Source organism: Diadema setosum, chromosome 9 (genome assembly GCF_964275005.1).
Source record: "Diadema setosum chromosome 9, eeDiaSeto1, whole genome shotgun sequence".
NCBI lineage: Eukaryota > Metazoa > Echinodermata > Echinoidea > Diadematoida > Diadematidae > Diadema > Diadema setosum.
Window position 1 is genome coordinate 23,037,648 of NC_092693.1, and position 25,941 is coordinate 23,063,588.

The window sequence follows — 25,941 nt, forward strand, 5'->3', positions numbered from 1 at the left end:
CCTTCTATATGTACAATCTTAAAATATTTCCACAAGAAAAGATGAAAAAGCAAAGATTGTCCACTGGTAGCTGTCCACTGCAAGTGATTATGAAGAAGAAGAAGAAGAGAGAGAGAGAGAAGAAAAAGAAGAAGAAGAGAGAGAGGGAGAAGGAGGAGAAGAAGAAGGAGCAGGGGGGTGAAGATGAAGAAGAAGAAGAACGAAATATGTACATGCTTTTCCAGAGTGTGCATTCTTTTTAACATAGGTTTGTTGAGAGAGCCCATTTGAATCGAGTTATGCATCATTTCAAAGCTTAAACTAAAAAGTCTGCCCTTTCAGAATCTGTCCTTCACTAAAAATCTATGTCTGGCGACTTTTTGTTGGTTTTGTAATGCAGGGTCACATACATGTACATGTTTATGAAATTTAAAAAAATATATACTTTAAATCATACAAATTTTGGAATGTATATAAATCACTGGGTAATATTTCAAGGCTACACTGATGCTGAGAGTTCATAGAAGTTATACCTCAATACACCATATAACTGACTATTACCTATATAAAGTAGTTTTGCCGGGCAATTGTAGTTGGTATGTTGATTGGTCGGCAAGGTCAGCTGGCAATATTAGTGGGTATTTTCCTTCTTCCGGGTTTCGCCGTTCACTTTACATGTAAACATTCCGGTCAATCACAAAGGGAAGATACTAGTATTCACAAATCCGGGACACACGCACCGCAGAAGAACGCCAATAAATCAACTCATACAAGGTCGACCACTTCCAGCAGCACTACGCGTCAAACAATGATGAGTCCATTTGTGCTCAATAACTGCACAGTGACCATCAGTTATTACAACTCTCTAAATTGAAACAGAAGCAAAAACAAAGTGTAAATACGTTCAATATTTGGATTTCGCCTGTTATATTCAACTACATAATATGTATCTTGGAAGTTGGAGTTGAATGATGTACATTGATGAACAATTTTGCAAGTACAGCTGTATTTGGCGTGTTGGTGATGATCTACAGGTAATATTAAGTCAAATGTGGCGCGGTTGATCTATATCATAGTGTATAGCCGTATTCACATATTTTCCTAATTTACATAGGGGATAGGTAATTATTATGATATTGACTGGCCTTGAGGGAGATACCAGAAAATATATTGCCCGTACTGAAAGAATGTTTTCTGGTACCTCCCTCAAGGCCAGTCAATATTATATAATTATCCTTTGTAAATTCTAAAGAGGTCTATGACTTGTCAGTCCCCTGTCACGTCAGTCAGCGCCCCTTGCGAGGTTGGGGGGGGGGGGGGGGAATATACCTGTATAACTGCGACCAGCCCCATCAGTAGTTCTGGTACAAGGAGCGCCCCGGGTTTGGGTGGGGGGATGCTCAAAATAACATCTTGCAGGACCATCTTCCATAATGAATGGATAAGAATTATGCAATAGAATTATACGATTTTAATTCATTATGAGAAAGGGGACATCCGCTCCGCCCCCTCCCGATCCGATGTCCTTACCCCACTTCGGGTACACTGCAGTTCCGGCCGAAAAAGCCGAAGGTGAGCTTTGCTCTTGGCCTTGTTTACATTTCGCGCCGCACGCACCGTACCACTTGCACTCGCGAAAAACTGCCTGCGCCTGAGCGAGCCTCTAAGGTACCGGTAGGACAGTCATGATGCGTGTGGTACAGGTATGTAGCGCTAAACACTGTTGTTGTTCGCATGCTGAAGGTACGACGTCTAAATGTGCGATGATGTAACGCCAAACAATCAACGTCCTGATTGTCTCGATTACCCCAATGGGTTCCAGCCTATCCAGAAGATCTTCATCATACGCTTCGTCCAGTGCCAGAAACACTGCCATGTCTCAAGACTCCGATGACTATACCGCTGTTCTCGCTTACTTATTGAGAAGGTATTAATTAACGTTTAAATTTGTAGTGCTCTTGTTGTATCGCACTGCCACTGGCACTGCACTGTGTAACGCTAACGATAGGCGTATTGCTCAATTTTCCCAAGCTCGAGAACGGCTACATACGTAAACACGAGCCTTGTGCTACACACATGCCGCGCCGGGCCGGGTTGGGTTATTGGTAAGCCTGTAAATTACTTTCCACTAAAACAGGGCTGGTATACAGTAGTATTCTGTAATCATTTTACAGGTACGCGATCAAGGTCATTATGTTTAAAAAGGTCTAAAGTTTAGCTGGAGATAAGTAGCTCTAATGATACTTGATAGTTCATTAGACTCTAATAGTAATGTATGTTAGATTTATAGTTGTAACTTGTAACAAAATGAGTGGTGGTCTAACTAGACTAGATCTAGTTCTAGTGTTACTGTTCTCAGTGTTAGCTTTATTTATAGTCAATAGTAGGCCCTAACGTTGGTTAGGTCCTAAATTTAACAAATTTCAGCAGTTTCCAACCCTCTGCCCTGGACCTGGCCTGGTGTGGTAGTGGTAATTAAGTGGTACTGTAGCCTGGTAATTTGTCATACTCATAATTATTCACAAACAATTATTGTGAGGTGATGTGTAGAACGTAACTAAATGCGCTGTTTTCGCGTACAGATATTTTCGCGAATGATGAGGCCATAGACTAGGCGGCATAGATAATCCTAGACATTTTCGCGAGATGTTGTTTTCGCGAATTGATGGAGACGCTTACGTTCATGCACTATTATGTAGGATTAGTATTAACAGGGCACATGGTCATTGAGACATTTTTGCATGTTGTTAAATTCGCGATCCAACTGTGATTTACCCCTACAAATTTGCAAAAATTTAAACCCTCGCGAAAATAACGGCTTAGTTATACCTAGATCTGCACTCAACAGCAACAGTTTGATTAAATTCAACATTAATCCTTCCCTTGTCTTGCACGGCATTTTTGACTGTTGTACAGACTCTTTTATGACGTTCCAGTTACCTAACGTACGTCTCATATTTTGTACCAAATCCTACCAAATCCTGTCAGTGTCACTACTCTAGGCTGTAAAATATGGTTTGGTGTCTTACAAATACATCTACACCCTAACATTTTTCTAACATTACAATGTCAAATAGAAACTTAGAATACATTGTCTCACAATCTGCTAGAATTTTACTCGCATGTGTATTGTGGAAAAAATACCATAGGAACCTACTCTTGAATTCGCAAGCACATATTAAAAATGCATGAGGTAGGGACCCTAGGGTACCGGTACACATTCCAAGACAGTGGCTTCAAACCCATTGGGTGTTATCTTCCCACACTCAGTTGCACTGTACTTTGAAACTGACACCACTACCCTAAAAAATTGCTAATCCATGTGAAATGCACATAACATATTAAAAGATTTCCAACATGTTTCAATAATTCATGGTATCATTGTTTTGCTGTTCCTGTTGTTTATTATCAGTTTTTTTATGCCTCCGCCAACGAAGTGGCCGGAGGCATTATGTTTTCAGGTCGTCCGTCCGTCCGTCCGTCCGTCCGTCCGTACGTCCGTACGTCCGTACGTCCCGTTTTGTTTTTGTCGATATCTCAAGAACCGTGTGGTGGTTTTGCATCAAACTTGGTATGAGGGTATATCCTTGGGGGATGATACTTTGTGTGGATTTTAGGGTCACAGGGTCAAAGGTCAAAGGTCACAGGTTATTTTGTGAAAAAAAATTGAAATTTCATGTTTTTCTCCATATCTCGCAAATGGTTCAAGGTATCTTCATGGAACTTAGTATATATGCTTGTACCGATGGGCAGTGATTATCTAGGGAAGTTGGGGGTCATGGGTCAAAGGTCAGGGGGTCAAAGGTCAAGGTCAACTCCTCAAAATATAACTACTTTCCTTATATTTATGCGGTGCCTGAAGGATTTTTTTAAAACTTGATGTATGCATGTATAACCCAATATATATTCTGTGGGAAGTTTCTTGCCAAAAGGTCAAAGGTCAAAGGTCAAGTGAAAGTGCTAAATTGCACTTTTTCCTCCATATCTCAAAAATAACTCAAGGTATTGTCATGAAACTTACATATTTATGCATGTTCTACCTAACAGTGATTCTCTTTGGAACTGTGGGGTCAAAGGTCAAAGGCCAGGTTTCGATAATACTATTTTACCATTTGATACTGAAATTATACTTTTTCTCAATACCTTGAAAATTACTCAATGCATAAACTTGTAAAAGGGTCAAAAGTCAAGTGAAAATCATCAGTTCCCCAAATACCTGCACTCTGACGTTTTAATCATTCATCCAATTGAACCTAGTTCTAGGAAAGTGAACATTCAGCACATTTGTGGCAAACCTGTCATTTTAATATTTTGCCAATTGTGTGAAACTGTCATCACACATTGTCAAGACATTGTACTATAGACCTATTAGGAGAACCATGTATTATGGCGGAGGCATACACCAGTCGCCATAGCGACATTTCTAGTTTCAGTAATGTTTGCATATTCAAATCCCAAGTGAAGAATGAAAAACCACTACACATAGTCCCATGCATGCATTTTTGCATCATTCTTTATGTATAATGCTGTAAATAGAGGGATGTCGGTTTCAGTGTCTAGTGGCGATGTGTTATGTTTAACACTTACCATGCATACATTACACCACATGTGATGGCCATATTCCCACGGCCATGATGATATTGATATGCTATTTGGAGATTTTATACACCTGTAGGTAAAATATTTGTAAGCCTGTCATCCCAAACGTTCCATGAACTTTTTTTTTTTTTTTTTTTTTTACGCTACAAATCCAACTCATCAAAGAGGTAGATCTACAAACGATGAACATATTCAACTACAGTAGTTGCAAATGTTAGTGTTACTAGTAACAGGACCCTGATGTGTGAAGCAGTGGCTACAAAATGATTATCTTGAGATAAAGTGACTTTATCATAAGTGTACTATGTTCGTTCAGCTAAATTTCATACAGTTGGCTTTGGAGAGGGTGTCAATTTTTCTCTTTTAAAGCCATCTTGAAAACCAGCTTGGAGTGTAGGGAATTAGGCCTATATTTCATGCATGGCATCAAACACAGTTTGCATGGAATCTAGTACAATCTGTTATCAATATGACTGCCACCCTTAAAGTGGAAACACAAGATGAAAGTACAGAAACTTTCAAAGAAGCTTTTTGAAATAACATTTGATAGTATGATACAAAGGTAGTAAATATTATCATTTGTAAGTGTAAAAATTGATGAGCAGTAGATGACAATATCAACTGCCATAATGCATAATTCTTTTTTACTGGTTCTGTCTTTTTCAAGTGTCAGGAAGAAATAAGAAAAAGCAACCAAAAAAAAAAAGGAAAAAAATTATGTGTAGAATTTTTATCTTTAACAATTTAAGCTAAAATTGAAGATGTACACACGTGTAATTTTATAATTTGTTGGTCCGCACAGCTGAACTGAATGAAGTACAGTGTATACAGTAACAGAAGAAAACTGGCTGATAAAGGAAAACATTGAATGCCTTCATCAGAAATAACACTGACTGCATATCAAAGTATGCTACATCATAATTGTATATTATCTCCGTAAAACTCATCTTGGTTTGAATTGCCTGTGTTATGACGGTTATTTTGTATTGTCCAGTAGAGTGTTATTATGGTAGTTGCACGATAAATGTCCTTTATTATTGTCATTACAGGGGTCGCACTTAACTTTTTTTTTTTAAACTAGCCAGGCGGACTACTTAGAATCAATTTTGACACTGAAGCAATATTTTGGCTAGCCAGACAGACTAGTAACTTCAGAATTTTATGATTTTTAGCTAGTCCGACGTGATTTTGGGTGGCCGATGGCCAGCGGACCATCGCCAATTTCGAACCCTGCATTATGATTATGATTCTCCTTCATTGTCTGGTGCTGCTGCTGATTGTTAATATTTTCATTACCAGTATTATCTTTATATGTCTCACATACCCATCATATCTACTTTGGTATTTAAGCTGCTATGGATGGATGCTATTATGTAATTTTAATATACTATCATGGAATGAAAAGTATCTTAATTGGTGAAGCAGTCATTAAATGTCAGTGATTATGCCATGTTTCTTGTAACATTTTCAGGCACATTTTCACCTAATGGAAAATCAGAATGACCATGTGTAGTAATGTTTCAATTAAAGTGCTTTTTCCCATTCCCCTTCCTGATCTCTCCTCTTCCTGCAGTGGTCAGATTCGACTGCTCTCACCACATTCTGCTGATTTCCTGGATGACAGTGATGAAGATGACTTTATTGAATGCTGTCCTGAGAGTACGTTTGCTTGTTTTGGTTTCTCCGTTTGCTTGCTACAGACTCTTACATAACTATGTGTCTGCCGGCCTTGGGCCAGCAGAAATAACTGTGCATTAGACAAGGTCGCTTGATTTGTTCATGCTGGTGCGAGTGGGATAACAAAATATTTACACACATGTTTACACAAGTAATATGTCACTTGCTACCGGTATGTGTAAATTTTGGCATGATTTAAAGCCACTTTTTACCAGTGGGAGTAGTGATTTAAAAAAAAAAAATGTTCAAATTTGATGCATACATGTATAGTATACAAAACTGTAGTAGTTCAGTTGTATCACAAAACATCCTACCTTGTAAAAATTTTGCAGTAAAGCCACAAATAAAAGGAAATATCACTAGTTTTCACAATAAACTATAACTGTAGATGGTTTATTCTAGAAATGAGTTTTATGAAACTGTTGTTCTTATTTTTTATATTTAACATTTTTGATTTTGATGAACATTTTTACATTGGTTGTTTCTATCCGTAACTCACATTTTTGAACTATTTTGAAGCACTAATGCTGTTTTTTTTTTCTGCAAATGATAAAAGTGGCTTTAAGTTTAACATGTGTATTTGATACACAAGTAGTTAAGCTCCAAAACGATTTTAAGATTCAGCACAACAAAGTACGTATAAAGAATTATCTCCCATGAGTATGATGCACTATTTCCCTGAATTTTGTGTATCAGAAAAAAAAAAGAAAGAAGAAATCAAGGCAAAGCATAAAAGTAGAATTTCTGAGACTGCATTACGAGTGTACATATCAAACTTTGTTGCATCATACTGCATTATTTTGCAATTCTTCATTGCATGTTATGGTACAGTTGTACCATATTTGGTAATTGGCATCACCATTTGAGTAATGTATTCTGTGCATTCTATTTCTAATGCTTAGAAGAACTCTAGTTGTCACTTTTATCATCTGTTGATTTTGATTAGTGCCCGGGCACTGTTTAACATCTTCACTTGCCTTTATTTTTCAGGTGATCCATTTCCTGATACCACTAAAATCGATGTAAGTTCATGTACATTGGTGTGTATTCTTTATGGCTTTAGACACAGTATTAGATGGGAAGATAAACAGACAGAGTGACAGATCGAACTATACATTTATTTATTTATAGATTAATTAGCTAGATAGATAGAGAGATATATAGATAGATATAGAGTAAGAAAAAAGATAACAGAAAAGGAAAGAAAAAGAAGGATATGTAGTTGGATCTGTAGATGGATTAGTGGATGGATAAGTGATACATAGAATAAGAGAAAGAAGGAGAGATGGGCGAGAGAAAAACAGTGGATATGAAAAGAGGGAGTGTATATCAAGAGTAAACATGAAGAGTTTAACTCTCATTTGAAGACAATGCAATGTTTGATGGACCTTTGCTCCCCTCAGTGGAGAACTAGTTGCTCGTTTGTTTGATCTTTGCATTAAGGCCAGTGACCTGAAGCAGGAATTGCTGACTAATGCTGGCGCTACCCACAATGCCTCGCTCTCAATGGGGGCGACGGTCCCTCAAATGCTACACAAGGTATGCACACAAAGATCTCAACTCTTAGGGAAAAATAAAGTTTTTGTGTTTGTGTGTTTGTTTGCATGCTTGCTTGTTCAAGGGAGGGCAGTTGCAGGGGGAAGATGTGTTTATCAGTATGTTGACTTTCACGAACAACATGAATAGATTCCTAAATTTGTGATCCTGCTTATCAGCGCTGAGTTTTTGTGAAAATTACTGGTTGATTAAAGGCACTGTTTACCATTGGGAACGGTGATTTAAAAAATGTTCTAATTGTCACATTTGATGCATGTGTGTAGGTCAGTTGTATCACAAAACATCCTACCATATAAACATTTTGCAATAAAGCCTAAAATATAAGGAGATGTCACTATTTATTTCACTAAACCATAACTGTAGATGTATAAGTTTAGTCTTAAACACAGTTTTATTAAAGCTATTGCTCACATTTTTAACATTTAACAGTATCTAACATTGATTATACTGATTAACTTTTTACACTGCTTGTTTCAATCCCTCACCCACATTTTAGGAACTATTTTGAAGCACAAAAGCTTGGTATTTGGTTCATCTGCAAATGGTATATTATGCCTTTATTAAGACATTCCACTGTGGAGAGATGACACATAAGTTCAAAGGTTTATGACGGTCATCAACTATCTTGGGATCGAGTGGAGTTTATATTAAGCTTTATCATTGGGGAATATTGTCATTCCATATCCTTGTTACAATGAAGGAAGAGTTGCTCATGTCTCCAAAATATGAATAGAAGCAAAGATTGATCATTTATAATTTATTGTTTAATCAGTAAGATAGTAAAAATAATGATACAAACTCAACCAGCTGAAATATACCACAAATTTTTGCAGTTGGGTTTTACTGTTAGGAGAATTATGTGACTTTTATCTCAACTGCCAGTTATTATTTATGATTTGCCACTGACTTATTTCTTGTACATATGACATCTAAAATAACATCCGCTCTAAAATGTATGATTTTTTTTTGGCTGGATCTGTGAACAACTAGAGCATTTTATAAGGGAGGTGTGAGGGAGTGTTCTCTCTCACACCTACCTGATTTTATAATGCTCATCAGGATACCTTAGGTGTGGCAGGATTTTTGACTGTAGAATTCTGATATCACTGCATGGATATGAGAATGGGCATAGTATGAGTATCCACAGTGACAAATGACTACCCTACCCTACTTGCAAGAGAACTCAAGACCCTATTCCTCTCGTGCTTTTGTCCCCTAGAGGCAGATTGGAAGCTACCACCGGAGAGGGTTCTCCCCAAACGATCGCTGTGAGGTCGGGGCGGTGTGAGTATCCCAAAGATTCCAATTTTCCATACCCTTCTCAAGCAACCAGAGACATAAAGTATTATTTTTTTCTTTGTGCAGAATTTTGTCTTGCTTTTCTTCTTTTTTTCTTTGCCCAAAATATTCCAGGTTTCATAGGGAATTATAAATACTGTTATAAAATCTGTTTTCAGGAAAAAAATAATAGAGAAAAATGAAACAAAAAGAAAGCCTACTCAGCCCTCAAAATTCTAAAATGCTGTTTACAAGGTTGGCATATGTAAGCAACAGCGAATGTACAAGTGTGTATAATTTCAGGCTATAGAATGCGTAGTATACATGTATAATGGCCATTTAAGTAGGGAGGGGTTAGTAGTCAGACTTGCAGTACTTGCTTCAGGCTGCAATTCATTTTGAGTATTTTGAGATTGTCTTGCATTTGCATTACATAGTTCTTTTGAATTTGCTTTCAATGCAGCTTTCTCCCAAACTACCACCGCACCCTGTGCCAGCATCCGGCCAAGGTCTTCTGTGGGACATTCTCCATGGATGGCTCCATCTTCCTCTCAGCCTGCCAGGACCAGAACCTGAGGATATATGACGTGAGGAACAACCGCTTCAAGAAGTTCAAGGAGATTCGGGCGAGGGACGTGGGCTGGAGCGTCCTGGACACGGCATTCAGGTAGAGACATTCTGGAATTGAAAACTGCAGCCCCCAACCCCCCCCCCCCCCAAATAATAGTAGATAAATAAATGAAAATGGATGAATGAATTAATGAAAGTAAATAACAAATCAGAAAATCAAAAACTAGAAGAAAAAAAAATGATGTATGCCCTAGAAAAGCTATGAATTGCAGAGGATTCTGCCCCAACATCTGATCAAAGGGGGGTAAAAAAGCATGGCCCCTTTACCCCCGCAACAAGCACTATCCCTGCCCCATACATCCCCCCCCCCCAAAAAAAAAAAGGCAATTGTGTCTTGGGAGGCAGTATGATAGCAATGATAGCATGTTAATTTTGCAAGTATCGGTCAAGTCTCTAAATTCTTGAATATGAAACCACTGCGCAAGATTGATTGGTGTAAATAGTATTCAAAGTCAACACGGTGGGTAGCGGTAGGAGGTATACAGTTGTAGCAAGGGTTGCGGTTCTAGGGCAATTGCCCCAGACCCTTTCCCAAACCCTGACCCTAATCCTCAATCTAATCCTAACCCTAACCCTATTCCTAATCTTTACTCTAACCTTATCACTAACCAGTATTTATCTGCGTGTAATTATCCTGGGGGGGGGGGGGGGTGTAATTGCCCTGATACAGAGGGTTTGAGGGATACTAGTGAAGACGTTTCACACTGGTTGATACAATGTATGTTATTGTCAGGATGGTTGACCAGGATATGGTAGGCTGCAAAGCCTACCATTCCCCATGAGTGATAAGTATTTTCTCCATTAATATTTCATCTAATTCTATTTATATAATTAAATCCTTTGAGTGCACTGTGTGGTATCCACACAAGATATAGAAGTTTTATTTCATGTATAATCTTGTTATTTATCTTGTATAATGTATGTCTGTCTATATGCATGCATATATGTATGTATGTATATATATATTCATGCGTGCATCAATGTACAGTATGTACAATGTTTATATGTATGTATTCTCAACAACCTTTCATGTTGATATGCTCTTGGAGCTCCAGAACATTGTTGTGATATTGGAAAGCAAACTTGCACACTGTATGCACAGAGCATCAAAGGCAGTTGGTGCCGTCTGCGAGAACTGTCATATTTATCATAGTATCACTGCCGTTGCAATAAGAAATGATGCCTAATTCATTTGACACTGGTCATTTTGTGTCTGCGTGCTATTTCTTACTGTAGTCCTGATGGCCAGTACCTCATCTACTCCAGTTGGTCACAGTCTGGTAAGAGCACCACTCTTGGTCCAATTCTTTAACAATAATACATATAGTAATAATAGATAATAAATATCATTTGTGAAGCGCTAATATTACTAAAGTTTCTGAATGCTAAATTTCTTGTACTGGAGAAGAGTTAGAAAGGAGAAATTAGATCATAAAGTAAATAGTAAAATGAAATACAGAATATATATTACACACATTGCAAATTATAACTGAAGGAACAAACATAATATATATAAGATAAATTAATTCCAGTTATAGATCTTGAGTGAACAGATTGGTAATAACATTAGGATATAAACCCTAAAACAGCAAGCCAAACAAACTATTCAAAAATGAAGCCCCACCCTAAGCTGCTATCACTAATTACAGTTGCAGCCTAGCTCCTAACAATGTTAACGTTTGAATCCATATTACAGTCTTAATTTCTTATGTATGTATGTTATCACTAAGAATGTCAAAGAGGATGATTCTTCAGTTTGCTTCTTTTTTTCTTTTTCTTTTTTTAGAGAAAGACATGGATTATTGCAACAAATGACATTGTCCATATTACTTCATGAATAACAGGAACTTACTGAATTTGTCTATTTTTTTTTTTATTATGTTTGTTAACATGATTCTCACATCAAAAATCGTCTGCCATCAAATGTACCTTTCAAATCAGCATTGATATAGGCATATGTGTGGAATCTCTCCCCTTCATTGTGTAATACCAACAACTTGTTTTCAACTCTTAATGAATATAAAAGACAGTGTTAGCCGAAAATGAATTAGAAAAGAAGCATATTCGATTTAATTGGGTCTCAAAAAAAAAAAAAAAAATGCTGGAGCCAGAGTGGGGCTTGGGTTAAAAAATGTTGAGAAGCACTGTTCTAGGCAAAAAAAAAAAGATGAGAGGTAACTGAATAGTAGTTGCATTTTTGTCTTTTTCTTTCAATGTATGATTCTTTGTATGTTGTGTTCGGATGGGCAAGTCTCAAGCCTTACCATGGCAACCATGTTACGTAAATGCAGACAATTTTGAATACATTTGTAACTTGTGCTCTGGAAGCCACCTCATCATTTCTTTTTTCAGGTTACTGTAAAAGTGGATATTTTCGCGCGACTAATTTTTCGCGCTAGGCCGGGTCAGAAGAGTTTCGCGTGTTTTTAATTCCGCGGAATCAAGACATCACGCACAGGAACGTATGGCAAGCAAAAATATTCGCGTGTTTTTATTTTCGCGCTAGTTTCTGGTTGCGCGAAATGCGCGAAAATTTCAACACCGCGAAAATTTCCACTTTTACAGTAAGAGAAGCACAAATGTGGATACATTATCATTTGTTCATTTGCCTGCCTTTTGTTTATTTCCACTGTCCAGTTCACATATGCAATATCTACGGTGACTACGACACGCACACTGCCCTCAACCTGCAGCCGTACATCGAGGGTCACTTCTGTGCCTTCTCCATCCGCTTCTCCAACGACAACAAGGAGATCCTAGCAGGGTGAGAATGACAGAATTTATAGCAGCAGCATCCCCTACCATCTCAGACACTGGCTTGAGGTCAGGTTGGCAGTTTGTACTGTGCCATGGAATGAATCATGAATAACACTTTACAGTGAAGGCAAATCTTAATGGAGGCTGGACTGAGCCACTGAATCAATCATGCAGTACAATCATAAAGTTATGTTTTGCTTTACAGGTGCAGGAAAATGCTGCAAAAGTCGGTGTATCTCATGGTTTTGAAAGAAAAGGACCCCTCGCCCAATTTATATATTTGTTAGATTCTTTGATGTGCAGTTGATTACCCAGAGTATTATTAGCCGTGGCACAAAATCATGCCTTACAATCCAAATAGTCTCGTCCGAAATTATGTGACAAATCTGGAGTGGACCAGTGCTAGTTTTTTTAAGTTAATATGTAGAATAGTAATAATCTGATGACCTGTTTTGTTTTGTTTTTTAGATGGTATGATGTTGACAAGAGACCGTCCAGCTCATTGTTTTAAGATAATTTATATTACTTTTTTTTTTAAATGTGGCTGTCTTCCTGTTTGACAGAGCTAACGATGGGTGTATATACATCTATGACCGAGAGAAGAATGAAAGAGTAATGAGGGTAAGTGATCATTTGACAAATCCAAATTAAAGCATATAAAAACTATGTGTATATATATATATATATATATATATATATATATATATATATATATATATATATATATATATATATATATATATATATATATATATATATGTATATATCTATGTATATATTGTATCAGTGTTTGTGTGTACATTCAAACAGCCTCCAGTAACTTCAAAACCACCATCAAAAACAAAGCATGAAAAAAGATCCCATATTGCCTTATTCTTTCACTTTTGTTTCACCATCCTTCTAAGGAAGCTGTGTGATACATCAGTGATTTTCTTGCTGAGCAAGACATCCATATGAGATCAGAATTACTGTAATCAATGATTATCATACCTTTTTTGTCAACAACTAGATGAAAAAGGAAAAGAAACAAAATATAAAAAAAAGAAAACCTAAATCAATGTTATTCATGTCCCAGAGTGTTCTTGTCTATGCTAGGGGTCAATAAAATGGTAGTTCTTTTTTATGCCTCAAACTCAAGGATGCAGGGGTATTGCTTTTATCTGTTTTGTTTTATTTGTAGTTCATTGTATGTCTCACTGGAACCTCAAATCTCCAAATGTAAAGTTTTCATAATCACAACCTGGTCAGTCACTAAATCAAACTTTAGTATGTGTTCAATACAGAAACCTTTCTATTTTTTGATGCATGCTAATTGTGACATGTTTCCCCATCACAAAATAGTTGTCAGCTTTGGATGTAATGTTGGTCGGTCTCTGCCAGAAATTTATGCCTGCTACTTTGTGTGTGCCCCGATTCCAATGTGCAGATAGAGTCGCACGAAGACGACGTCAGTGCCGTGTGCTTCGCGGACAGGAGCTCCCAGATTCTGTTCTCGGGGGCAGACGACGGCCTTTGCAAGGTGTGGGACCGTAGGATGCTGAGTGATTCCAATGCTAAGCCTGTCGGGGTCCTAGCAGGTCACATGGATGGCATTACGTTCATTGACTCCAAGGTACATACATGTTGAACGCTTCTTTTTGTTATATCTTTGTTCATAGTCATTATTACTATAGTTTTGTTGTTACAATCATCAGCGTCGTCATCAATGCTATTGTCATCTTGTTAATTTCACTGTGATTATCATTCCGAGTCATTCAGCAGTTTAAGTGAAACATGACCAAACTCTTTCTGATGATACATATTGGGGGGGGGGGGGGTGTCATCTAGGAAAAACTATGGTATTTTTAGTGTGGAAATTTTCATCCATCCCATGTTCCAACTGAAAGTAGTGAAAAAAAAAGAAAGATTCTTCACAATTGCCTTTTTTCAGTTGCCTGTACTTAAAATGTCAGTATAGATGATGTGATGTGGAAATTGCAAACATAACAATGATACTGTTATCAAATATTGCATGCACCATATATTGAGCGAGGTGTTTATTTCTGCATGTCAGGTGCTATGCACAAATTTTACAGCAGGCAAAAATATCAACTCCAACCCTGACACAAATGTGACATGCAAGCATATTGTTTTCCAATCATCGCTGTGCTCCTCGCTTGTGAATTTAACCACTCGCAGTATTGTAGGGAAGTCCTGATATGTGAACAATTTGTTCAAATGCTTATACGTAGTTTGAGATCCTGGGAGAAGAGAGAATATGCAAGTTGAGGCCAAATCCTTTCTGAACCTTTGCCAAGAGTGCTGGTTTGTCGTGTTAAGTTTTGCTCTGCTTTTGTTGGAAAACCTAAGGGGGGGGGGGGGAGGGTTTCTTATTACTGTGGTCTGGACAAGGTCAGGTCAGGTGATCTAACACAGCAAGTCAGGTGATCTGACATGGAGAGTCAGGTGGTCTGACACAAAAGGTCTCCATAAAGAGGTGAACCTCTGTAATACAGTTAGGTGATTTAACAAGGCAAGTCAGGTGACCTTGCAAGGTCACTGAGATGAACTGATGTATGATTTGTCAGCTGATAAGTCCCATCAACCACTGCATCGCATTTGATCAAGGGAGTTGTCAGTAGATTCACTGCTATGAGTTGTTAGTATTCAGGCCAGATAGGAGAGATGTGCTAAAAATTGTACTTTCTATGCATGTTTTCTTGGGCGTTTACCAAGGGTTCAATACTAAGAATATTTGCATGGTGTTCTCATGTTTCAGAAATCAAATGGCTCAGAAATGAAATGAAATGAAATGTGAGTAAAATATTTCCCCCATCTTTGTGTTGGTTGCCAGGGTGATGGGAGGCACTTGATCACAAACTCCAAGGACCAGTCCATCAAGCTGTGGGACATGAGGAAGTTCTCCCCGGACCACGTGATAGAGGCCAGCAGGCGAGTCGTGGCCCAGCAGCACTGGGACTATAGGTGGCAGCAGGCACCAAAGAGATGTGAGTCAAAACAACAACAACAAAAACAGCGATAAAGTATTTTTTTTTTTTTTAAAGATATGAGGTTCTTTGAGGATGGCACTGATGGTGTGAACAAAATGAAACCTGAAATGTGCTGTAAGGCAATTGGACCTGCTGTTAACAGAATGAAAGTGACACCACGTGGGGATGGATTCTAGATCATACATGTATGTAAATTCTGGGCAGTTATGCTGAAAGCACCTTTGATCTGGCCAGCATACTTTTATCTACTGCAAACATGGTATAGTTTGATTTATACAACGTCCAAGTAGATCCTTGTAATTTGATTGGAGGATTGTTGGTGCCGTGATATTAAATAAGTACTCCATTCAACGCGCCGTGCAATTTTGGTTCTATTTTTGCGTGCAACTTGGTTCGATTTTTTTCGTTCTATTCCACGGTTCGAGAAATTGTACGGTACTGCGTGTACCTTGTGTTGCATATTGAGGATCGCATGCAGCTAGCGCAGGTACGTGTGCGGTACATGCATGCGCGTACGTAGGCCTACGTAGTGCTAGTGTACGTGTATGAGCGCTAGTATAGCTGTGACCTGTATCTACACTGATTGCACAAGCCAGAAAGAGAATCGCAGTGGATCCACATGTAAGTATGGCTATATTTTTCATACATAATAGACTTCTAGGCCTACTTAGACCAAAAAGATCTACTTGGACGTTGTATAAATCAAATAGTGTATGGTCTTTACTCGTGCAATGGAACGAGATTTCGCACTCGGTGAAAGATGAGGCGCACTATTCAACTCGGCTTCGCCTTGTTGAATAGAGCGCCTCTATCTTTCACCTCGTGCGAAATCTCGTACCATTGCACTCGTGACCATTCACTATTTGTATACTATTTATCAGTTCAGTGAGTCAAATCGCTGAGGACAAGTCCAGAGTATACTTGGGCAGGTGTCTCTATTGGAAATAGCATAATCAGTCCATCCTCAACGGGTTAACTGATATTGCAAGTATAAAATGCTGGCAAAAATATTGTAACCTTCAACAGAGCTGTGCTTTGTATTGTCTCCAAGGTGGGGAATTACTAAATTTCTACTGGAAAGGGAGCATTTTTATACCTCATTATGTTACTGTGGTTCTCAATTCTGAATTCAACCACCCGAGAAATTGCCTTACAGGCACCAGCTCACCAAATTTTATGCTCATGAAATATATGGTGGACACAATTATTTTGATACATGCATGTCTGAGTGTTGTATTACTAGAGACATACATCACATAGGTCAGTGAGACTCACATATACTGTACTGTACCCTATGTGTAAATCATTTTAACCCTAACTAGGCCGGGGGGGGGGCCTCCGAGGCCCCCCCCTCGACGTTTCGCGCGATGTATCGCTATCGCGAGAAGCTATCGCCGCGACGTTTCATGACTTTTTTCTTTCGAGTCTCCCGCATCTTTTGACACCAAATTTGCGATGCCCGGGTGCGCGGTTCAGACGTTGCGCATAAATATGCACGTGCATGTCAGACCAAAAATTGCTCAAAAACGTGAATTTGTGTACAATTTCAATGCAAACTGTGTTTACAGACAAATTTCATAAAAGCATGATTATTTTGGGGTTATATTGATTAAAATCAATTAATAACGCATTTTCTTGTTCGGAACAATGTCACGGACAAATTTTATCAAAAAAACAATGAAAAACATAAAGTCGAAAAAACAAAGAAATACATAAGAAATTCAGAAAACGATAAAATACTTAGGAAATTTTTTCTGATTGCGCAATTTTTTTCTCTTACATTTGCTAAGGACACTGAAAAGAATATTTACACAAAAAATGTGCCTGTTTTGAGCTTTATTTAGTGATTTATACCAAATTGTCTGATTTCATGCATCATTATGCATAAATTAGCATAATTTAGTGTAAATGATAATTTTTGAAAAAATTAACTTCATGGTACTTTAGATTACATCATAGGCAATGCGCGTGCCAATTTTCGTCGCGATCGCGCAGTCGACGGCCGAGATCCGGAGGGGGGGCCTGGGAGGCCCCCCCCCCGGCTCTATCATCTACCTGAATAGCCCGGCCTAGTTAGGGTTAAAGTCTGATAGCAAGAGTGCAAGGATCAACAAGCAGATGACTGGTACAATGCAAGGGCTTTAATTAATTATTTTAGTCCAAATTGGCACTTTTGGCAAAAATTGGCATATTGGCAAGATCAGAGCCCTGAAAGGTTGAGGACATCCTCCCATCAAAGGGTAGTTTGATTCCACTCTTGCACCAGAACTCTGCATTTTTTTAAAGCTTTATTTTTTTTCTTTTTATATGTTTTTGTTCTTGCAGCAAAGAGAAAACGTTTCATCAAGGGGGAGACTTCCCTGATGACGTACCGAGGCCATGGTGTGCTACACACTCTCCTCAGGTGTCGCTTCTCTCCGCAGTTTTCCACAGGCCAGGTAAAAACAGGAACTGTACCCTCATTTCTCTCAGAAAAGTTTGTTGATACCAGGAGATCCCTTTTTAGTCTCAAAGAGAGTATCAACATTTGGAAAATTTATCTGGCTTTTGTAGTGACTGATCACACAGGAATGGGCTGGGCAGGCTTTGCAACTTTACCCATATCACCTCAAGTTAAACTTAAAATTGTCAATCTCTGCTTACTGCAGCAGGTATTAAATTTCAAACAGTTTTTCATGAGTCTTAGTAGATAGTGATCGGGTTAATTATGTAGATACGTCACTTCTTCTTCTTTTGAGGATGATCTGCCTCCTGCAGTCTTGAAGATTCTTGGAGATAACAGCCAATCACATGGCAGAGTAGGATGCTACAGATGTGATACGAACCAGACAGGGTTACAAATACATCGTCACAAACTGCATCCCATGTATCTAATATATTCAACAAACACGCACACACATATGTGACCCTGCACCTCAAAACAAACAAAAAGTCGCCAGACATGAATTTTTTGTTAAGACCATATTCTGAAAGAGCAGACTTTAAGCTTTAAAATGATGTATAACTCAAATCAAATGGACTCTCCTAACCTATCTAAATATTGGAAAGAAAGCACAAACTCAGGAAAAGTGTGAACTGAGAAAAGAGGCTCAGAAGTACAGTGTCTATTCAAGCGCTTAATCTTTACCAAACCGTGCTGGCTATGCGATGAATGGAACAAATAACAGGAAGTAAACCACCAGAGTAACAACAATGAAGGGATTATCAGATTAAACTGAAATTACACATTCTGTCCATAATTAATGCCAACTTTCAAAGCAGTAGCACTGTCCTTTCAAAAGTTATTAGAGTGTAGACAAGGTTTTTTTCAGAAATGAAAAAGGGATTCTAAAGACACACCTAATCACACTATTCACCAAAAATGTTTGAGATAAACTGCTAAAAAAACACACTTTCCTGCCCGTTTTATGATACCAAATTTTAGCATAATGTGAAAGAAGACACGTTCTTTCAGAAAATATGAAAAAGTCAAGTTCGGCTAGGTTGACCCATTTCACTTATTTTCAGTCCTCACGCAAAATCAGTGTGTGCGACTTTATGTTCGTTTTGAGGTGCACGGTCACATATTATAAACAAACACATGAACTTTCTGTCTCGCACTGTTGGCTGCAGGCAGTTCAGAGGCAAAAGGCCTAGAGTGAATTGTACAAACAAGCCTGGTAATACTGTCAAAACAAAGATTGAGATTCAGCAAGCGTGCATGAGGTTCCTTGTTTGAAGCCTGCCCAGTTTTGTATGTGTACTAGAGGTACAGCTGTGAGCATTGCTTACTGCATGTAGCCAATGAGAATATCTCCTTGAGTCCTATGCACAGAGCTTCAATTGCTTGATGAAGCACACTTTACTAGAGAAAAAAGGTCTTCATTTTCTCATATGCTTTTCCAATAGAAGCAGGTCTTTATCAGACATAATTTATATCTGTAGACGATTGCAAGAACCTTAAGCAAAGCAAACCAAAGCATCAAAAGTGGTTTACACAAGTATCAAAGTGCATAAGATGTTACAGGGGATCTGTGCTATTACAAGCTGCTTTGGACCTCTGAAATTTCCTCCCTGTATCAGATATCTTGTTATATCAGGGGTAAAAGTAGAATAATATCAAAGGAATGTGACCTGCGAAGTGACCTCTTCTATGAGGTATCACTATATATCCAAACTTGTTATAATGTGATTCCACTATACCAGATGGGTACATCCTTATATCTGGGCCCTGTTTTATGAAGAGTTATAATTCATTATATAGTTGATTTCTATCATAAGTCTGTGACAACCTGTGTGGTAAGGGAATTTACAATCGATTATATGTTTTGATAAAACAGGGCCCTGGACTGTTTTGAATTCCCAATTTACCATTGCCTATCTCCATCTTTGTAATTCTGTCTCATCTTTTTCATTTTCTTTCCTCTTCCCCCATTCCTTTCCAACTGTGCAGAGGTACATCTATGCAGCCTGTGCTACAGGGGCCGTTGTTAGTAAGTACCATGTTATCTTTACCAGAGAACCATCTCTCTTCAAAGAGATTATCTAGGAAGCATACAATAGGCTTGTCTAATGTAGCCACAGCTAGTACATGCAAGGTGAAATCTAGTCTGAAGGCAAATTAAAAGTGGGCGTGGATAACGCAGTTACCGGTATTCGGATTAGAAACAACAGTTAATCATATGGTCGTGTTGTTACGATATGTGGTGGTTGTGTTACCGTAGGCCCTGTCTTTCCGGATTCTGTTATCATTGATGTGTCAGCAGTCTAGGAATAGCAATGTAATTATAATGAATGGAAAAAAAAAGAATGACAGGAAAGGGGAGACCACATTCCTTTGCCCATTTTCATATGCATGTGTTAAGTTCTTTATACTTCTCAATGTGAGTGTTTGTTTCTCTCTTTGTGATGTGCCGATATACTGGTAATTCACTTGCATCTCAATTGTGAATTTACTCTTGTCTTAGGATAGCCTCTCCTCCTCATTGTGCACAAGATATGCTGTCTCACTCGGAGCACTGTTTTTCATTTTTCCATTATTGATTGAGCTGGCGATTTAAGATATTATGCCATTGTAAACCCAGCGATGTGAGTCTCAATTCACAGGAGAATTTTAATCAAATCCATGGGTTAGATTTAATCCATAGAATAAAATTTACTGATGTCACGGAGCGTGCATTCGTTATTGGATGTCTGTTGGTGTCTGCAGCATATCGATTGCTTGTAAGTACACAATCAAACTTTGCTCAATCCATGGACAAGATTCCGACACCCTTTAAGAATTCTGACCATGATGTTGTTTCTGATGCTTGATAGCATGCACCTTCATGCATCCTTAGTATACAGCAGTGAGCGTAGTAACTCTCCCTTCTTTCTCCCCACAGTCTATGACGTCCTAACAGGTGAAGTGATAAGAAAGCTGGGTGGCCACAGGCAGTGTGTGCGTGACGTCTCCTGGCATCCTTACGAGAACAGGATAATCAGCTCAGGGGTGAGCCTGTGGGATGTATACATCCTCTGACTGTATGCGCCATGTATTTAGCGAGTCTAATTTTTCTCGAATCGGGACTTTCTGAAAATCTTGTTAAATTCGCGATGGTGGAGTACGGTCACATGACTCCAGTGTAGATAGCGAAATGTATGTATGCACGTCACATTGATAAGTCAGGTTCAGAGTTGATGTTTGTGTGTGTTATTGAATCACAGACAGCACCCAACTTGCAAAATTTGCGAAAATAAAGACCTTGCAAAATGTGTGTTATTGTTAGTGTTATTGTTAGTGTTATTATTTGTTTCTCTCCTTCTTTAGAACAGAATTTAAACATGTATTGAAGTCTTGATTATTACGTGTTTAGGGTTTCTTTTGTTTGTGTGTGTCTCATGAAATTGTTAATACCACAAGCTTTGCACATTCATATGCATGTGTTATAAAGCACAGAAGATTGAGTTGAAATATGCCATGGAATAAGTTGCTCACTTGTAATTGACAACTTTCTTATAGATGCATTTTACGAAGACAACTTCACCGATGTCCAATTCATGTAGTATGTTGCATTTGATGAAAAATTTTCATGAAGATTCAGACTTTATTAGCATGTTTTCTTTAAGACTGAAGTGACTAAAGCCTGCTGCACACTACATGATTTACCAGATATACAACCTTAAGACCAGAAGTTTGACGTCTCCAGCCTTGTCAGTTTTCAGTCATGCGACTGGGTCTTAGTACCAGTCGTAGAGATTTGGCATGTCAAATTTCCACGACCGGTCGTTGCATTATACTGTATCAAGATTGGCTTAAAGCCTACGACTGGTTGTGAAAATTTGACATGTCACATCTGTACGACTAACACTAAGACCCAAACGACTGGAAAATGGCAAGGTTGGTGACGTCACACTTCCGGTCATAAGGTTGTGCTACCGATGTCTGATCGTGTAGTGTGCGGCGGGCTGTAGATCTTTAAAAGATTTTTGTTTCCATAACTCTGCTCTGCAATGCTGGTTTGTTCAATCCCATACCTGCTACAGTGGGACGGGTGTCACGTGATGCACTCGTATCGCAGGGAGCGAGATCCAGACGATGAGGACAATTCCGACGATGACAACCCCTACCTGGAGTCCAGCAGCGACGATGAGGACGATGAGGAAGGCGGGGACATCTTTCGGTCGATTCGGACTGTGGGGAGACGGAGGCAGAGGTGTCGTCGGACGGAACGGAGGTCGCACTCTCCCATCGGCTTCTTCTGATGAGAGAGCAAAACGTACATGTACTCTGAAACGCCGCCTCGTAAAAGCTTGATGCAATACTCTAAAAAATAACTCGAAAGTGAGGAATGGGTAGAGGGACAGAGATTACGATGGGAGAGAGGCATGGTCTGTGAGCCATAAGTTTTTTTTAAGTAGCCTGCAGTGATTACGCTTCTTTGTATTTCCTCGTAAGAAGACCAGTGCAGGGGATTGATTTTTACTTTATTTACTTTACTTTTCTGGAACGATGCTGTAGGTCAGAGCCTGTCCCTTGATCAGGATTGTTTCCTTCTCTTGATCCTTCCAATTAATAGAGCCTGAGCTAATCTCATTCAAACGTGTCATCTTTAGAATTTTTGCTGATAAAAGATGGAACATGGCTACCTTTATATAGCTAAGTCCATTTGGTGCAAACAGTGAAGCTCAGAGAAAAAAGTTCAGAACTTCTCTCCAAACTTTGTCATGTAAGAGTCACCCGATAAACTGCTATATTGCCTGCTATGTGTGGCCTAGAAGTCCCCCCTGATATGGGCCTTGCGATACAGAGTACTGTATAAGCTGTTATTTTCGCAAGGGTTTAATTTTTGTGAATTTCGTGAATCTCAGTTGGACTGCGAATTTAACAACACACGAAAATGTCACCATACGCTAAGGTAGTAGTGCGCTTCTGTAGGCCTCTGTGTCAATTCGCGAAAACAACATCTCGCGAAAATGTCCCTGACCTCCTCATTCACGAAAATATCTGTACGCAAAAATAATAGCGTATACAGTAGTACTACGAGACAGTTCATGATGCTAATCAAAAAGCTTGCTTGCTATGAAGGTCGTTTGTTTTTATTGGGGAAGGATGGATTGATGGTTTAGAATCTCATTTTTTAATGTCAGTGCATAACTGAAGCCTTGACTGTATATTGTCATCATGGTGTGATCAGAATTATCTTCAGAATCAGGGGAGGGGGCTTTCACTTCAGCAGCATGAGACCAATACTGTCCTACTGTGGAAAAAGGAAACAAGTGACAAAAGTGCATCTAACCTTATATATCCGTCATTCTGAAAGACAACAGCACAACGATACACCATCCTGAATCAGACATCTCTGAGAAGTGCCAGTGTTCCCGCTCAAAACTTTGGCGTCCTTGTCAATCAGGTTTTGGTCCACTCCACATGAAAACATGATTAGCTCAGGTGTAAATGATTTGTCACTTGCTGCCTTTTGACATTGTAGTGGCAACATTCTAGTCACATGATTCTCGTAAGGCAGACATGCGGCAGCAACCTGTGGTTGCAAGACACCAGATGGCTGCCATGTGGTTGATCTTGGCTTTCCCGTCCCTGTATGGTAGTTACATAGAAGTTTCTATGTTAAAAGAAGTTTACAGAGTATATGTGGGTGTATAATTTTATGAAAGATTTTTCAACAATATTGTATAAGCTCTTATTGTCGCATACAGATATTTTCACGAATGAGGTCAGAAACATTTTCGTGAGACGTTGTTTTCGTGAGATGTTGTATTGACACCAATGGTATTGTAACACAAAATTTTTGTGTGTTGTTTAATTTGCGATCCGACTGATGCACGAGATTCCCAAAAAACCAAACCCTCGCGAAAATAACACCTTATACAGTAATCAGCAGTCTACTTGTCTACTTTGTGGATTATGGCATGCATATTATACCCCATTGACTAGATTACTTACTTCTCTTCAGTTTTGTATTGAGGATTGAAGAAGTCAAATCTTGTTTTGTTTTTTCTCGAGGGTGAACATATTTAGGTGGAATTGAAGTTAACCATTTTGACATCCTAGACTGGTCTTCCAATGAACATGTGTAAGCATTGCACATACTTTCTTGCTATAGACAAGATTTTAAAGCTTTTGTGACAAAGAGATATCGCTTAGAGTATTTCTCCACTCAGGTCCAAACTACCAAAAGATGCTTATTTTGGAGGATTTCATCAAGGTAAGAAGCATGATGAATATCAAATTACAGAGCCTCATTGCATTCTTACTGCTCTTCAAGGTAGTAAATATCCCGTTGATGCTTATGTGAGACAAATTCTCACACTGTCATATTTTAGTGTACATCCTTTCTTTTCAAGTATCAACAATAATCTTAAGTTGCTTATATATCAAACCTAGATATCAAACATGCTAAATCAGTATGTTGTTTATTGCAAGTGACAGAGTTTGTGTGTATGTGTTTGTATTATGAGATATCTTTTTTTTTCTTTCTTTTTAATGAGAAGTGCAATGAATTTAATGGACGTTCTGAGATATACATCTGTTTGCTCTGAGAAGTTGATATCAATACATGCATGAAGACATGCTTGACCCCACATTTCACACTTGCACTTTCCATATGGACATTTTTTTTTTCTTCTTTTCAGAAGTCACACATACCTTTGAATAATGAAGTGGACTTTTGCATGAAAAGTTAATGGTTTCTCTTCACTCACTACATCACTGTGTGGGCAGTGACTCACACATCTTTGACAGTATTTTAAACCTTGCATGCATTGACGAGGTCTTCTTTGCTCTATAAGTACTTTGCAATCATGCATGCATTGGAGGGAATGTGTGATGTGTGCCATACAGCAATCTCTCTACCCTAGAGATGTTACAACCCACTGGCAAAGCTCTCCTAAATTCTCAAACAGCAGGCTGTTATATGCAAACCGTGCGTTTGCATTGTTTGACAGAAATTTGATCACTGAGTTCTGACAACATTCTGGCCAAGGTCATTTATGCAAAGTTCACACTACAAAGTGGACGATGAGATCTTTGAGTAAAATTAGAAGGTGTGTATAAGATTTTAGTTTTGAAAGACAAATTTGTTACCCATGTTAACTCCAGCGTGTTTTTGATTAACCCCTCTTTATGCTTTTAAAGGTCTGCAGGAGGCCTGCAAAAAGATAATTTGTTTTTACTACTTTTTTTTTTAGCTGTTCAGTTTCATACCAAAGATAAGTTTGTGCTGCTGATTGTGTGAGCACAGTCATACATAGGACATTTTCTTTTTGATCATTTCTCACAAATTTAGCTATCTAATCTATATGAGGTTTGGTAGACCCTGTGGAATATATATATATATATACGCATATATATAGCGTCGCTGGGATGACAAGACCTCTTATCTACAAAATGTCAAATGTTCAGGGCCACGTTTTATCAAAAGATAAAATTGATTTTAAATTTCCTTACCACACAGTCTGCCATAGACTTACAGTCGAAATCAACTATATATATATATATATATATATATATATATATATATATATATATATATATATATGATAACTAAAGGTATATTGTATTTTCCTCCTTTGCTTTTCTGTGCATTTTGCTGTTTGCCAGTGCCTGAGGCATTATATTTCTACGTTTTCCCGCTAAGATGGAAAATAAGTGCAAACTTTGATATTTGTTACATGGCCCATCACTTGGTTCACACTAGAAAAAAGACGGAGATGGGATGTGCTGTAACAAGGTGGGCAGCGTAAATGGATTGAGATTTGTTTAAACCAAGCACTTTTTCCTCTTGGAATATATTCAACTGTTTACCGAGAGATCTTGGGTTTATCATCCGTTTTCTCAGCATGGTGTTTGTTTTGTGTCTTGGGGCTTGCTGAGGCATTTACTCATGGGATGTGTAGTCCAGTCTTTTCCCTAAATCAATCATGTCAATGATATTATTGTCTTGTTTAGCAGGCTCCTGGTTATATGATGTAGCTTTCTGAACATTCACCTCAGCTA

General features: G+C 38.4%; 1 protein-coding gene across 1 annotated transcript; it reads left to right on the forward strand.

Moving 5' to 3' along the window:
• Positions 1-1,742: 1,742 nt before the first annotated feature.
• Positions 1,743-25,428, forward strand: LOC140233419 (DDB1- and CUL4-associated factor 11-like). The gene is made up of 15 exons (XM_072313526.1): positions 1,743-1,906; positions 6,152-6,237; positions 7,246-7,277; positions 7,699-7,794; positions 9,032-9,096; positions 9,554-9,757; positions 10,957-11,000; positions 12,358-12,484; positions 13,041-13,098; positions 13,904-14,089; positions 15,311-15,464; positions 17,793-17,905; positions 19,900-19,939; positions 20,831-20,937; positions 21,972-25,428. Exons 1-15 carry the CDS (start codon positions 1,791-1,793, stop codon positions 22,188-22,190), a joined length of 1,647 nt encoding a protein of 548 aa, XP_072169627.1. The 5' UTR covers positions 1,743-1,790; the 3' UTR covers positions 22,191-25,428.
• The last annotated feature ends 513 nt before the right edge of the window (positions 25,429-25,941 follow it).

Bases quoted from the DNA above. Each gene is read 5' to 3' on its own strand.
- LOC140233419 (XM_072313526.1), top strand. From the start codon at position 1,791: ATGGGTTCCAGCCTATCCAGAAGATCTTCATCATACGCTTCGTCCAGT. The intron at 9,758-10,956 runs GTAGAGACATTC...TTCTTACTGTAG, and splicing joins GTCCTGGACACGGCATTCAG to TCCTGATGGCCAGTACCTCA. The intron at 15,465-17,792 runs GTGAGTCAAAAC...TTGTTCTTGCAG, and splicing joins GCAGCAGGCACCAAAGAGAT to CAAAGAGAAAACGTTTCATC.